The following is a 17,369-nucleotide window of genomic DNA, read 5'->3' as shown; positions in this document are numbered from 1 at the left end:
TTCTGCATCTCTGTTGACGTCTTCTATTATTTTGAATAATGCATCATAGATTTTGCAAAGTTAAAATCGTAAAGGTTTTAACGCATCTACTCTGCTTGACCACCTAGTAGCACTCAATGGTTTTAGAGTTAATTGTGAAACATATTTTTTTAGCACTTCCCAACGCTTTGTAGAACCAGAAAAAAAAGTGTAAAGTTCTTGTACAATAGAAAAAAAAGTTGTTGTTTCTGTAGAAGAAGACGCTGCATCATTCACAACTAGGTTTAAAGAATGACATGCGCAGGGCACATAAAATGCCCTTGGATATTTTTCAAGTATTCTATTTTGTACATCCTTTCTTACTCCTTTCATATTAGCTCCGTTGTCATAGCCTTGTCCTCTAAACCACTTTAACTCAAAACGTAACTTTTCCAAATGTGTCAGAATAAGTTCTGTCAAACCCTCTCTGGTTGAATCACTAGCTTCAAAAAACCAATAAAGAATTCTTCAATTTCATATTTATTTTGAATGGAGTTAAAAGCGTCAACTCTTATTGTTAATGAGAGCTGTTCAATATGACTTACGTCTGGGGTACAATCGGCGATTATCGAAAAATATTTAAAATTTTCCCATCAAATTTATCAATTCATCTTGTATATTATTGCTTAGATAAGTCACAGACCATTTATCAGACTCGCGTTGAACTTTCCTGATATATTCTACCATAACTGGATCAAACTCAGAAAGCAATTCTACCAACTTTAGGAAGTTTCCGTTATTAGGCTGAAACAAATGTTCAGTTGTTCCACAAAAAGCTAAGCATTATGAGGCCAATAGTCTAATTCAATTGACATAATTCTTTTTAGAACTCCTCTCCAATGCTGAATTTCCATATCCATAATTCGTTGATATTCAGCGTCAATAGTTTTTTTCTGCTTTAATCGAATGTCCAATTCTTTCCATGTTCTAAAAGCATTTCTGTGATTTACAAACTTTTCGTGCATTGTGAGGGCTCTTATAAGATTTGCCCACTCAGAATAGCCTTTTTTGGGACATTCACTAATAGCAGATGAATTATCAAATAACATACAACAAATGCAAAAAACGGCACCATTTGTAACAGAGTAACAAATAACAGAGTAATCAACCAACTTCTCTCAACGACTTCACCATTGCTCAAAACTTTCGAATAATGCGAGGCAAAAATCTACGCCTTCCTTTATTAATAGGAAACTCAAATTCTTTAATTTGATGTGAACCCCTCTCAACCAGTATTTGATGAGTTTCAGATTACATGCAAAAAGCATTCCATAATGCAGGATCAGAAGGAATTTTGTTTAAAATCTGCTGGCTGCCACTGCTATTGATACCCGGCTCTTGATGGTGTTATTTTTTGGCTCTCTTCAACAACTTCTTCTGGAAGTGATTGGGGCGGCACTGCATTTTTATTTGCCAAATCCAAAGCAGTCGCTGTTGATGTGGATGTGGATGGCTCATCTAAACAGGACTTTTGTACTAAGAATTCCTTCATAACATAGCTTAGCTTTCTTCCTTGTTCTTCTTTCTTTAAGCGTTTCTTTTTATATTGACTTCCAGACAATTTTTTCCTTTTCTGTTCCATACTGTAATAAAAATATTAAATAAAAATTAACAGTCCTTCACAAAGATGCAACTGGGGAGTCATTGAAAATGATTAAATATGATGATGATGAGTAGATAAAAATAACTATAGAAATGAGTTGCAAAGCTAGTAAGATTTGTAGGTAACAGAACATAATAAATAGATAACGAATATATGTCAAATTGACAGCTAGCAGCCGTTTTGACATATGCCTTTTTTAACTTGTTATTGTATTGTCTTCACTTCAACTTATATGAATTTGGTAAAAATAGAGCAATAAATAACGAACGCAAAAGTAGGCAAATGCAAATATTTTCTAAGCAACTGTCTCTCTCTCTCTCTCTCTCTCTCTTTCTATCACACACAGAATGCAAAAGTAGCCCAATATTACCTAAATAACTCTCTATCTATCACACACAGGCACACGTTCCGCAACTGAGATATACCCAGTCCATGCAAATGCTAATTTTTAATTCGAGTCCCTATTGTCATAACATAATCATTTTCAATGATAATAAGTAACTACAATTGCTGTAAAAAACAATAATTCTCTTTCCTGATCTACTTTTTAAACACAAAAACTGAATTAGTATAAATGCAAAAATATTATAGTGATACAGACATATTATATATATCTGATTTACTGATTTAAACACAGCACAGCTACTTGCCACTTCTCGAGACAAACTAACATTAAAATCAAATATTGTCAATAATTGTAAGCTCAAAGCAGAACTATCAACACGTAACACGTTCAATTGTCTTTTATGATAATTGCCGCCTCAGCTTTTAGAAGTGGCTGCGCGGTATATTAAAAACAAAAATAATAGCTTCGCGCTGTCAGATCAAAAGTCTTTCGGCGAGCGCTCGCCAACGATGCACCTGCACCAGAAACCGAAATCAAAGGGTACCGAAAGCGCTTAGGCAGAGGCGTGCGATAAATCATAAATCATATACATCGGTATCGGAATAACATAAACCAATATAGAAAAGTGGTGCATAAAGATTTTTAATTATTGAATGGTTCAAATTGTATTTTGATTTCACTTATGCCGCCCCCTTACTGTGCCGCCTCTCTGTATCATAGCACGGCACTGCCCTGAGTACAAAGAACAGTTGTGCAGAGAAATCGAGTGGGCCAGTAAATCAGAATGTCTTGTAATGGGGGATTTTAACATTCCAGATATTGAGTGGAATTTGTGGTTGTTCACTCACACGCTAGCAAGACTTTTGTCGATTTATAGGAGGATTGTTTTCTACAGTAACATGTTCGAGGGGCAACCAGAGAGAATAATAACCTTAATCTGATTATCAGCGGTGATGAAGTATGCATTAGGAATTAGCATTAGCATTAGCATTAGTAGAGGCATATGATGCAAGAAAGCAAGCTTATTCAGCATCAGCCAAAAAAAAAAAAAAAAACACACCACTCCCATTTCACCCCTCCGTTCGTTCGAAATACCTGTCCAGTTGAGCCTTAAATTTGTTTAGGCTATCAACTTCAACAACAAATGACGGAAGTCGGTTCCACCAACCAACCACCCGCTAGCCAAAGGCAAATTTCCGCACATCTATCCGACATCCGTCCTTCCTCAATTTGAATTTATGCCCTCTGAGGTGATTATTCTGAGCAAGAGGAAGAATCCCATTGGCATTGAGCATGCTCAAACCATTCAAAGCCTTATACACCTCTATCAGATCACCTCACCGGTGCCTAGTCTCCAGACTCTGTAATTTGCAAAACTTAAGCCTTTCTTCGTAAGAGCAATCCTTTGTTCCATTCACTAATCTTGTTGCCCTTCTCTGTACCCGTTCCAGCAGCTCTACATCCTTCTTGAAATGAGGCTTCCAGACCTGTATACAGTACTCAAGATGTGGCCTAACCATTGCCTTATACAAGGGAATAATCACCTCCTTATCCCTGCTAGAAAAATTCCTGTATATCATTGACAAGACACCATGAGCTACTCTTGCAGCTCGTCTGCACTGCTCTGAGAACTTCATATCTGCCTGCACAATTACCCCCAGGTCCTTTTCATTCTCCACCACTGTCAGTGTAGTACCGCAGAGTTGATACGTTGCTCTGGGGTTACTGTTTACCATATGTAGTACTTTACATTTGTCAATGTTAAACTTCATTTGCCACCTCTCAGCCCATCTGTTCAACCTTTCCAGATCCTGTTGCAGCAGCATAGCGTCAGTAGTGTCCTTAACAACCCTGCCAACCTTTGTATCATCTGCAAACTTGGACATTAAACTTGATATCCCATCATCAATATCATTCATAAACACCGAAAACAACAACGGACCCAACACTGAACCCTGAGGAACTCCACTAATAACATTTGTCTACGTTGAGCAGTGTCCATTGATTACCACTCTCTGTCTTCTGCCACTCAACCATCCCCTTATCCATAGCAGCAATTTGCCTCCAATGCCACACTGCTCCAATTTGTGCAGCAGTCTTCCATGTGCAACAGTATCAAAAGCCTTTCTAAGATCCAAATATATAATATCAAAGTTATTCCCTGCATCCAGTTCTTTTGTGACTACATCATAGTATCCAATCAAATTGGTCAGGCAAGACCTGCCCTTAACAAAACCATGCTGCATCTGAGCTATAACTGAATTCTTGTCTAGATGATCCTGCAGTGCTTCTTTAACCAGTGCCTCCATTAATTTTCCTGGAACAGAAGTTAAACTAACAGGTCTATAATTACTTGTGTCAGCCTTTGATCCTCCTTTGTGAATTGGGGTTACATTTGCACATCTCCAGTCTATGGGTACCTCCCCTGAGTCCAAAGAATCTCTCATAATTATGGCTAGGGGTTTGCTTACTTCCTTTGCTGCCTCCTTTAATATAACTGGATAGAGCCCATCCACCCCAGGTGCCTTTTTTATGTTTATCCTCAACAATCTCTCCTCCACTTTCTTCTCAGTTATTACAAAATCATCCAGCTCACTGCCAATGTTTACTTTACCTACATCATTCTCCTTCCTGGATAACTCCTCATGCGTGAATGTAGATGCAAAATACTCGTTTAGATTGTTAGCCACCTGAGCAGGGTCCTCAACTGTTGAACCATCAATATCCATTGGACCAATCTGATTCATCCCTTTCCTTCTTGAGTTTAAATAGGTAAAGAACTCTTTTCTGTTTTTCTTTGCATCCTTTGCCAAAGATTTTTCGTAGTCTGCCTTTGCCTGCCTAATCTCCTTTGTGACTTGGTTACAGACCAACTTATATCTATCATAGGCTTCCATGTCGCCCATTAATTTGTATGTATTCCATGCATTTTTCTTCTCTGCCACATGTCTCATTAGTTCATCTGACAACCATTTAGGACTAAACCTTGAACAATATTTCTTAGTTGGTATGTAAAGCCTGGTAGCTTCCAAGATTAGTTCCTTGAATGCTTCCCATTTTGAGTTTGCTGTTGGTAACATCATCAGTTGGTCCCACTGTATAGAATTTAAATACTGTCTCAGACCATCATAGTCGCCTTTACGAAAACAAAAACCCTTCCCTTTACCTCTGATGGTAGTTACCTCCTTGAATAAATCCCACTTCAACACACTGTGATCACTGCCACCTAGTGGTTCATTTATCTGCAGATTCTTAATGCATGAAGAATCACTGCTGATAATCAAATCAAGAGTATTACTCCCTCTAGTTGCCTCCCGAACATGCTGATGTAGAAAACAATCATCCAATAAATGAACAAAAGCCTTGCTATGTTGTGAGTGACCAACCCACAAATTCCAGTCAATATCTGGGAAATTAAAATCCCCCATTATAAGACTCTCTGATTTACTGGCCCACTCCATTTCCCTGGACAATATCTTATTATACTCATCAGAGTCATTAGGCCTATAGCACACTCCTACTCTCAATTTTGATTTCCCTATGCTTATGTCACACCAAACTGACACGACACTGCCCTGTCCATCGATGTCGACTGGCTTCACTTCCTTGGACTTTGTGTTTCTTAACTAATAGCATAACCCCTCCTGTCCTGTCTATCCTTTCTATACACATTGTATTCCCCAAATTCCAGTTCCGCATTCCTTATATCTGTGTGACACCACGTCTCTGATATCCCAACAGTATCTGCCTTTGAGGTTTTGAGCAATACCTCAAATTCATCAAATTTATTTACCAAACTCCTAGCATTGGTGTACACGCAAGTATGCATGCACCTGTTTCTATTCTTAGCTACCCTAACACAACCCATGTGTTTACTTGTACCGCAATGACGCCCAGCAGTCTCTGAAATATCCTGCATCTTGTTTTTCAGGTTTCTGCTCATTTCAATAGAAGCAGTGCAAGAATCACTTCCACCTCTGCCAGTGGCTACTGTTAATCTATTAGTCCTTGTATCCCCCCCAACTAGCAGTTTTCCGACCCACCTAACACTGCCTCGACAGCATCAGCAAAAATTCTTGCACCCTTTCTATTTAAGTGTATCCCATCCCTGTAGAAGCAGTCTCTCCTGTTAACAGTCGCTTATGCCGCCCCCTTACTGTGCCGCCTGATGTGGCCGCCTCTCTGTATCATAGCACGGCACGGCCCTGAGTACAAAGAACAGTTGTGCAGAGAAATCGAGTGGGCCAGTAAATCTGAATGTCTTGTAATGGGGGATTTTAACATTCCAGATATTGAGTGGAATTTGTGGTTGGTCACTCACACGCTAGCAAGACTTTTGTCGATTTATAGGAGGATTGTTTTCTACAGTAACATGTTCGAGGGGCAACCAGAGAGAATAATAACCTTGATCTGATTATCAGCAGTGATGAAGTATGCATTAGGAATTTGCAGATAAAGGAACCGTTAGGTGACAGTAATCACAGTGTACTGGTGTGGGATTTACCTAACCGACTGGGCTAGCCAGGTGGATAAAGTGCCTGCCTGACAATTCAAAGGTTTGGTATTTGGTATGTTGAGGGTCTAGCGGCTCCTGGGATTTCTCCCATCTCCGCCCAACCCAAAGGTTGCGGGTTCGAATCCCGCCTCGGGCTTGGATCACAGTAAAATACAAAAACTTTGGGAGGTGCATTATAGCCACAGAAGCTGATGCGCCAACAACTAACAAAATAAAAAAAAAAAAAAATTTACTTAAAGAAGTAACTATGATCAAGAGTAAAGGGAAGGGTTTTTGTTTTTGTAAAGGTGACTACATAGGTCTCACAGAGTTTTTAAATTCTATAGAGTGGGATCATCTGATGATGTTACCAATAGTGAATTCTAAATGAGAAGCCTTCAGGGACTTAATTTTGGAGGCTACTAGGCTTTTCGTACCAACTAAGAAATATTGTTCAAGGTTCAGGCCTAAATGGATGTCGGTTGATTGCAGAGAAGAAAAATGCATGGGATGCATATTAGCATTAGTAGAGGCATATGATGCAATAAAGTAAGCTTATGTAGCATCAGCCAAAAAAATGTTCCCATTTCATTCATCCACTCGATTCAAATGTTTGACTAGTTCTCTCTTAAATTTATTTAGGCTATCAACTTCCACAACAAACGATGGAAGTCTGTTCCACCAATCAACTATCCGCTGGCTAAAGGCAAACTTCCGCACATCCATCCTACAACTGTCTTTCCTCAATTTGAATTTATGCCCTCTCAGGTGATTACTCTGAGCAAGAGGAAGAATCCCATCAGCATTGAGCATGCTCAACCCATTCAAGGCTTTATACACCTCAATCAGATCACCTTGAAGTATGCATTAGGAATTTGCAGATAAAGGAAACGTTAGGTGACAGTAATCACATTGTACTGGTGTGGGATTTACAGGTGCCTAGTCTCTAGTTGCTGCAACAGACAGAATTTAAGCCTCTCCTCATAAGAGAACTCCTTTGATCCCCTCACCAATCTCATTGACCTTCTCAGTACTTGTTCCAGCAGCTATACACACTACCTAAAATGAGGCCTCTAAACCTGTATGCCGTACTCAAGGTGTGGCCTGACCATTGCTTTATAAAAAGGGATAATCACCTCCTTATCCCAGGTATCAAATTTCCTGTATATCATTGACAAGACCCCATGAGCTGTTCTGGCAGCCTGTCTGTTCTATCCAGAGAACTTCATATCTGACTGCACAACTAACTGCAGGTCTTTTTCATTCTCCACTCCCCTGAGTGTAGTACCACACAGTTAGTACGTTACTCTGGGGTTACTGCTACATATATGCAGCACTTTGCATTTGTCAATGTTAAACTTCAGTTGCCACTTCTCAGACCATCTGCCTAACTTTTCTAGATCCTGTTGACAATAACATACTTTCATTACAATCATTAACAGTACTTCCAACCTTGCATTCCCAGAACACAAATTAAACTGACAGAAGTTAAACTAACAGGTCTGTAATTACTCATGCATTTTGATTCCTCTTTGTGAATTGGGGATACTTTTGCACATCTACACTGTGCGGACCTCCCCTGAATCCAATAATGATCTCGTAATCAGGGCTAATGGTTTGTTTAATTAGTTTGCTGCCTCCTTAATATAACTACACAGATCCCATTCACCCTAGGTGTCATTCTTATTTATAAGTTCAAGAATTTCTCCTTCACTTTCCTCTCAGTTAGTTCAAAATCATTTAGCTCCCTATTAGAGTTTGAGAAACTTCTGGTCTCCACTTCCTTTAAGAATGTAGATGCAAAATACTCATTCAGTTTGCCAGCTACCTGACCAGGATCATCTACAGTCAAGCCATTAACATGAAGTGGGCCAGTCTGTTTTATCCCCTTCCTTCTAGAGTTTATATAAGTAAGGAAGTCTTTGCTGTTTTCCTTTGCATCATTTGCCTTCACCTGCCTAATATCCTTTGTGACTTGATTACTAACTAGCTTATATCTACCATAGGCTTCTGTGTCGCCTGATAATTTATGCATTCCATGCATTTTTCTTCTCTACCACGAGTCTCATTAGTTCATCTGACATCCATTTTGACCTGAATCTTGAACAGTATTTCTTAGTTGGTATGAAATGCCTAGTAGTTTCCAAATTAATTCCTGGAATGCTCCCCATTTAGAATTTGCTGTTGGCAACATCATCAGTTGATCCCACTATATAGAGTGTGAGAATTGTCTGAGACCACCATAGTCACCTTTACAAAAGCAAAAAGCCTTCCATTTACCCATGGTGGCAGTTATATCTTTAAATAAATCCAACAACAGTACACTGTGATCACTGCCACCTAGTGATTATGTTATCTGCAGATTTTTAATGCATGAATAAGCACTGCTGATAATCAAATCAAGAGTATTACTCCCTTTGGTTGCCTCTCGAAAGTGCTACTGTAGAAGGCAGTCATCAAGTGAGTCCACAAAAGTCTTGCTAGCGTGCGAGTGATCAAATCTACAAGTTCCAGTCAATATTTGGAAAGTAAAAATCCCACATTATAAGACATTCTGATATACTGGCCACTGTATTTCTCTGTACAGCTGTTCATTGTGCTCATTAGATTCATTAGGCCTATAACACATTCCTACTCTCAATTTTGCTTTTGCAGTGCTTATGTCACACCAATCTGACCCAATGTTGCACTGACCATGCACATCAACTGGAAGGAAAGACTTAGATTTTATGTGTTTCCTAATTAACAGCAGAGCCCCTCCTCCCTTCATATCCTATCTATTATTATTATTATTAGCTATATGGTGCAAGGAAGCCTGAGGCTTATGCTGCACCAGCCAAAAAAAAAAATTCCTGAGTTACCCTAAGAGAGAGAGAGAGAGTAAGTAGAAGGAAATCACCAAGAAAGAGAAGAATGATGATATCCAACTCAGAACCCTGGGTGTGCCAAGCCCATACTCACCAGATGTGAGCCCTTGGGGTTATTACCCATAGGTCTCTTTTGCTTTCCACCACCAAATCAGTGATATTACAGCTGCACATGTGCAATACCTTATAGTTACTAATGTTAAATCTGTTAATGTTAATGTTAATTAATGTTAATTAATGTTAAGTATAGTTACTAATGTTAAATTTCAGTTTCCACTTCTTAACATATCTGCCTAATTTTTCAAGATCTTGCTGCAGTAGAATGCTTTGATATTTGTCACTTTGCCACTTTCGTATCATCTGCAAACTTAGTTATGTTTTAAGTTCCTCTCTTTCACCGCCATTTGGTGCTTCTTGAAATGTTTTCATGTCAGATATCCAATATATGGCGAGTTGTGTTGATCAGTGCCGAGATGGGACTGCAGCTACATGGTTGGTTGAACATTGGACTGGATCCTTTATAAATAATATTATTATCCTATGTATATTATTATCCTATATATATTATTCTATATTATCCTATATACTCCTAAAAAATAATATTATTCTATATAAATGATATTATATAAATACTATTATAATTATGTAGTAATTTTATATAATTTTATACGTTATAGTGTTATATTATTCTTCGCTTGATATATTTCAGCGAAATTAGTTTCCGCTGCTTTTGTTTATGCTGTTTCTTTTTAGTTTCCAGTTCGTACAGTTTCTGCACATTTAAAATTTTTCAAATAAATAACATTTTATTTACACACACACAACAACTTTGTATATTAATATCCCATTGCAAATGTTTGCATGTTATGCAGGTGTATTTGTGTTGGAATTTTAGCAGAATTTTGTGTTTTGTTGCATGTTTATTCTTCTTCCTATTATTAGCTATATGGTGCAAGGAAGCCTGAGGCTTATGCTGCACCAGCCAAAAAAAAATTCCCAAGTTACCCTGAGAGAGAGAGAGAGAGAGAGAGAGAGAGAGAGAGAGTCAGAAGTTGAAGGGAATCACCGAGAAAGAGAAGAATGATGATATCCAGCTCAGGACCCCATACTCACCAGATGTGAGCCCATATGGGCAATTTTATTGGGTTTCAGCTTTCTTGTTGTAAACTAAAACCCAATAATATACAACCAAGCACAATAAAATTCTGTTTATAATAATTTGAAGTTAAAATGATATTATTTTTACTTCATATTATTATTAATATTTATTATTATTATTTTTTTTTTTGAAAATTTTTAGAATTTATAGTGGTATAAGTAACACTGTATGGTTTCTAAAAATATAGTAAAAGAAACATAGTATCTTCTAATTTACATTTTTTATGAAATATTTTAAAAAACATTTGTTTGTGTATATATAGATCCACCTTCTCAGCCTGGTGCTCCAGAAGCCAAGGATTGGGATAAAGACCGGGTAGACCTGAAATGGACTCCTCCAGTTAAGGATGGTGGTGCTCCTGTTATTGCATATATCATAGAGAAGAAAGAAAAAAGTAGCTTGCAGTGGGTGAAAGCTGCTCACATTGATGGTAATATTTGCGAAGGTCGTGTTATGGATCTAGAACAAGGTGACACATACCAATTCCGAGTAAAAGCTGTAAATGCTGCAGGTCCCGGTGTTCCGAGTGATGCCAGTAAACCTATCATTGCTAAACCTCGCCGGTGTATGTATTACAAAATTTTTATATGAAAATTTAAATTTTTAAGAAAATTAAATTTATTGTATAAACATAAGCTTGCATATTAGTGTACCTACATTATATCTGCTTCATTATCTAATATCATTGTGTGCAACTGATACTTGTTGCTGTCAGTTTTGTATACTTACCTTCAGTAGTTTTTAATACTGATTATTTATTAATTATTTTAAAATAGGTGCTTGAAATTAAAATTAATTGCTTAAAATAAAATTTCTAGCTAAAGTGTTGGTTACAATTTCTCAGTTAGGATACAGTTATTCAAGTTAAATGCTATGTTAATGCATAGTGATGGGGGAATGGAAACTGACTTTTCCTTTTGCTTTGTATGAAGCTATTGTGGTGAACTTTTTCTTTGGCAGTTTCTGCTCTTTAATATTCCATACTATTATCGAGAGATTTCAGTAATGTCATAAATTTAAATATTATTTTGAAAATTGTCAGCAGTATAATAATAATAATTATTATATATGATGAGTAGGAAATTGTTTTTGTTGGAACACGACAGAGCGCTTAAAATGGAATTTAGGGAAAATTCCGAACTCAAAGTGAAAAGTACATAAACTTGAAAGGACCTGAAAAATTATATTTTCATGTTCAACAACTCTTCTGATTTAGTCAGAAGAGTTGGTGAATATGTAAATTTATTTCAATTGTTCAATTATGGATTTAAGGATTAGTAGAGGCATATGATGCAAGCTTATGCAGCATCAGCCACAAAAAACCAATAAAAAAAAAAAAAAAAAACCCCTTCCACTTAACTCCTCCATTCATTCGAAATACCTGTCCAGCTGAGCCTTAAATTTATTTAGGCTATCAACTTCCACAACAAGGGATGGAAGTCTGTTCCACCAACCAACTACCTGCTGGCTAAAGGCAAATTTCTGCACATCTATCCTACATCTGTCTTTCCTCAATCTGAATTTATGCCCTCTCAGGTGATTATTCTGGGCAAGAGGAAGAATCCCATCGGCATTTAGCATGCTCAAACCATTCAAGGCTTTATACACCTCTATCAGATCACCTCGCTGGCGCCTAGTCTCCAAACACTGTAATTTGCAAAACTTAAGATTTTCTTCGTAAGAGCACCCATTGTTCCATTCTCTAATCTTGTTGCCCTTCTCTGTACTCATTCCAGCGGCTCTACCTCCTTCTTGAAATGAGGCCTCCAGATGTGTATGCAGTACTCAAGGTGTGGCCTGACCATAGCCTTATGCAAGGGAATAATCACCTCCTTATCCCAGCTAGAAAAAGTCCTGTATATCATTGACAAGACACGATGAGCTAATCTTGCAGCCCCTGTGCACTGCTCATAGAACTTCATATCTGCCTGCACAATTACCCCCAGGTTCTTTTCATTCTATACCACTGTCAGTGTAGTAACACAGAGTTGGTAGGTTCCTCTGGTTAAAGACGCACTGCAGGATCATCTAGACAAGACTTCAGTTATAGCTCGGACAGAGCATGGTTTTGTTAAGGGAAAGTCTTGCCTGACCAATTTGATTGGATACTATGATGCAGTCATAAAAGAATTGGATGCAGGGAATAACTTTGATATTATATATTTGGACCTTAGAAAGGCTTTTGATACTGTTGCTCATGGAAGACTGCTACACAAATTGGAGCAGTGTGGCATTGGAGACAAACTGCTGCTATGGATAAAGGGATGGTTGAGGGGGAGTAAGCAGAGAGTGGGGTTGCTGTTTTCCATATGTAGTACTTTACATTTGTCAATGTTAAACTTCATTTCCAACCTCTCAGCCCATTTGCTCAACCTTACCATATCCTGTTGCAGCAGCATAACATCAGTAGTGTCCTTAACAACCCTGCCAACTTTGTATCGTCTGCAAACTTGGACATGAAGCTTGATATATCAAATTGCTGTTTCCCTTACTTTACATTTGTCAATGTTAAACTTCATTTCCAACCTCTCAGCCCATTTGCTCAACCTTACCATATCCTGTTGCAGCAGCATAACATCAGTAGTGTCCTTAACAACCCTGCCAACTTTGTATCGTCTGCAAACTTGGACATGAAGCTTGATATATCAAATCAATATCATTTATAAATACAGAAAACAATAATGGACCTAACACTGAAACCTAAGGGACTCCACTAATAACATTAGTCCATGATGAGCAGTGTCCATTGATTACCACTCTCTGTTTTCTCCCCCTCAACCATCCATTTATCCATACCAGCAATTTGTCTCCAGTGCCACACTGCTCCAATTTGTGTAGCAGTCTTCCATGTGCAACAGTATCAAAAGCCTTTCTAAGATCCAAATATATAATATCAAAGTTATTCCCTGCATCCAGTTCTTTTATGACTGCATCATAGTATCCAATCAAATTGGTCAGGCAAGACTTTCCCTTAACAAAACCATGCTCTGTCCGAGCTATAACTGAAGTCTTGTCTAGATGATCCTGCCGTGCCTCTTTAACCAGTGCCTCCATTAATTTTCCTGGAACAGAAGTTAAACTCACAGGTATATATTTACTTATGTCAGCCTTTGATCCTTCTTTGTGAATTGGGGTACATTTGCACATCTCCAGTCCATGGGTACCGCTCCTGAGTCCAAGGAAGCTCTCATAATTATGGCTAAGGGTTTGCTTACTTCCTTTGCCGCCTCCTTTAATATAACTGAAGAGATCCCATCCACCTCAGGTGCCTTTCTTGTGTTTAACTTCAACAATTTCTCCTCCACTTTATTATTACAAGATTATCTAGCTTGCTGCCAGAGTTGAATACACCTCTGGCATTCCCCTCACTGAATAACTCCTCATGTGTGAATGTCAATGCAGAATATTCATTTAGTTTGTTAGCTACCTGAGCAGGATCATCAACAGTTGAACCATTGATATCAAGTGGACCAATCTGATTCATCCCCTTCTTTCTAGAGTTTACATAAGTAAAGAACTCTTTGCTGTTTTTCTTTGCATCCCTTGCCAAAGATTTCTCGTAATCTGCCTTCGCCTGCCTAACCTCCTTTGTAGCTTGGTTACAGATCAACTTGTATCTATCATAGGCTTCTGTGGCACTTGTTAATTTGTATGTATCCCATGCATTTTTTTTCTCTGCCATATGTCTCATTAGTTCATCTGACATCCACTTAGGCCTAAACCTTGAACAATATTTCTTAGTTGGTATGTAAAGCCTAGTAGCTTCCAAGATAAGTTCTTTGAATGCTTCCCATTTTGAATTTGCTGTTGGTAACATCATCAGTTGGTCCTACTGTATAGAATTCATATACTGTCTCAGACCTTTGTAGTCGCTTTTATGAAAGCAAAAACCCTTTCCATTACCCCTAATGGTAGTTACCTCTTTGAGTAAATCCCACTTCAGCACACTGTGATTACTGTCACCTAGTGGTTCCTTTATCTGCAGATTCTTAATGCATGAAGAATCACTACTGATAATCAGATCAAGTGTATTACTCCCTCTAGTTGCCTCCCAAACATGCTGATGTAGAAAATAATCATCCAATAAATCCACAAATGCCTTGCTAGTGTGTGAGTGATCGACCCACAAATTCCAGTCAATATCTGGGAAATTAAAATTTCCCATTATAAGACTCTCTGATTTACTGGCCCACTCTATTTCCCTGTAGAGTTTCTTATTATGCTCATCAGAGTCATTAGGCCTATAGCACACTCCTACTCTCAATTTTGATCTCCCAATGCTTATGTCACACCAAACTGACTCGACACTGCACTGTCCAGCGATGTCGACTGGCTTCACTTCCTTGGATTTTATGTGTCTTAACTAATAGCATAACTCTTCCTCCACTTCCTATCCTGTCTATCCTTTCTGTACACATTGTATTTCCAAATTCCAGTTCTGCATTCCTTATATCTGTGTGACACCACGTCTCTGATATCCCAACAATATCTGCCTTTGATGTTTTGAGCAATACCTCAAATTCATCAAATTTATTTAGCAAACTCCTAGCATTGGTGTACATGCACCTGTTCCTATTCTTAGCTACCCTAACACAACCCATGTGTTTACTTGTACAGCAATGACTCCCAGCAGTCTCTGAATTGAACAATATGCATTTAAAAGGCAAAAAATACCAATGGGAAAGAGAGGCTACAGTAATTTCAAAATCTTCATTGCAAAGAAACAAAGAAGATACTAAAATGTGTGCACCATATGGCTTTCATGTGGCAGACATTTGTTGAGATTGGTTGAACAGTGGAAACCACTACTTCGTTTTTTTTTTTTTTTTTTTTATTTTATTATAGGGGAAGGTGGTTATTGCTCAGAACCCTCCATCTATGGCTGTGTATCTGATTTTATGCCATATTCCAAAGTGAGAGTAAAATGCATCACAAAACAACCCTGAAAAAGAAAGAAGATAACAGTAAACAAAAGAGGAAAGTAAATTCTGGCCATGGCCATAGTTTCAGCATAAGAAAGTGTTGGCATTGCATAATCACACAATGAACAATTAGTTTTGAAAATTCAAAATCCTTTTCTAAGCCATGAAGAAAATATATGTGTATAGTGGAAATTGAAGTTTAACATTGACAAATGCAAAGTATTGCATATGGGTAACAGTAACCCAAGAGAAACGTACCAACTATGTTGTACTACATTCAACGAGGTGGAGAATGAAAAAGACCTGGGGATAATTGTGCAGTTGGATATAAAGTTCTCTGAGTAGTGCAGACAGGCTGCCAGAACAGGTCATGGAGTTTTGTTAATGATATATAGGAATTTTGCTAGCAGAGACAAGGAGGTGATTATACCCTTGTATAAGCCAATGGTCAGGCCACACCTTGAGTACTGCATACATGTCTGGAAACCTCATTTTATTGCTAGAATTGCTCGTTCTAGCAATTCTACATCCTTCCTAAAATGAGGGCAACAAGATTGTTGAGAGGAACAAAGGGGTTCTCTTACCAGGAGAGGCTTAAATTCTGTAAGTTGCAGCATCTAGAGACTAGGCACCTGCAAGCTAATCTGATTGAGGTGTACAAGGCCTTGAACGGTTTGAGCAGGCTCAATGCTGATGGTATACTCTGCTTGCTCAGATTTATTAAGAACCTGAGGGGGCATAGATTCAAATTGAAGAAAGACAGTTGTAGAATAGATGTGCATAAGTTTGCCTTTAGCCAGCAAGTTGTTGATTGCTGGAACAGACTTCCATCTGTTGTTGTGGAAATTGTCAAACATTTGGAGTGACCGGATGAGTGAAATGAGAAGATTTTATTATTATTTTTTTTATTTTGGCTGATGCTGTATATGCTTGCTTTCTTGCATCATATGCCTCAACTAATGCTAATTATATTTTTCCTGCAAATAAACAATGAACAGACACAATTTGGCCTCAGTTGCACTTGTGTCGTTAATCTCAATATCAAGAACAACAACATACAATAGGTGCAGCTGCAGTTTTACCTTCACTTTATAGTTACAGCCTCACTAGCATTAGCCTGCAGCACCTTCACTGCTGAATTATATGCTCAAGTTAGCATTTAGTAAGATTACTGAGCTTCCCATCTCACCTGCCATAATTTACACCGACCTCCCTTAGAATTTCTCATCCTATCTTGAAATTCATTCTTTCTCAGCTGTTCTCCTGCAATGTATCCAATCAGTCAATCAGTTTTTGCTGGCTCTCTGGCATTTTGGGAAATGAAAGTGCTGACCTTGCCACTAAATATCCTTAACTCACTCTCTCACAACACCCTCAGGTCCCTTACACTGACTATAAGCCTATACTTCATAAAGCTTGCTACAACAACTGGTCACAGATCTGGAAAAGTAACACCAACAATAAACTTTACGAGATAAAACAAGATCCAAAGCTGTGGCTCTCTGACTTCTGACAAAACAGAAGAGAGGAAGTGGTATTGGCAAGACTGAAAATTGGACACAATCATCATACTCATCTCTTTCTATTATTGGGAGAAAACCTACCTCAGTTCTCATTCTGCCACAGATAACTTACGGTCTGTCATTTTCTGGTTGATTGTCTTGTACGTGCAACCATCCAGCTAACCACTTTTCAGTCACTCTCCATGTTGAACATCTCAGATAATTTATCTAAGTTCTTAGATAAATTATAGAAGAACTCTTAATGAATTTAAAACATATTGAAAATATGTTTTAAATACATTAAGTATTTAAAACATACACAGAGCATATAATTTAACATCTCTAACAATATGCTCCATGCAAATGACCTATGAACAAACACAATTTGGCCTTATTAGCCCTTGTGTTGTTAATTTCAATAACAATAACCACTTCAGCCCCTGCTTTAATGGGTGAT

The 17,369-nt window shown here is 38.0% G+C and overlaps 1 protein-coding gene across 1 annotated transcript in view; it reads left to right on the top strand.

Moving 5' to 3' along the window:
- Positions 1 to 17,369, top strand: part of LOC150087120 (twitchin-like) — a 3,511,780-nt gene that overhangs the window by 1,661,787 nt on the left and 1,832,624 nt on the right. The window contains 1 exon segment of the mRNA XM_090372971.1: positions 10,751 to 11,053. Coding sequence (XP_090229097.1) covers positions 10,751 to 11,053 — 303 coding nt within the window.

This window comes from Mastigoproctus giganteus, chromosome 4 (assembly GCF_048544385.1).
Source record: "Mastigoproctus giganteus isolate SK-2022 chromosome 4, ASM4854438v1, whole genome shotgun sequence".
Classification (NCBI taxonomy): domain Eukaryota; kingdom Metazoa; phylum Arthropoda; class Arachnida; order Uropygi; family Thelyphonidae; genus Mastigoproctus; species Mastigoproctus giganteus.
Note: the sequence above shows the minus strand (reverse complement) of the source record. Positions and strands in the feature narration are given on the sequence as shown.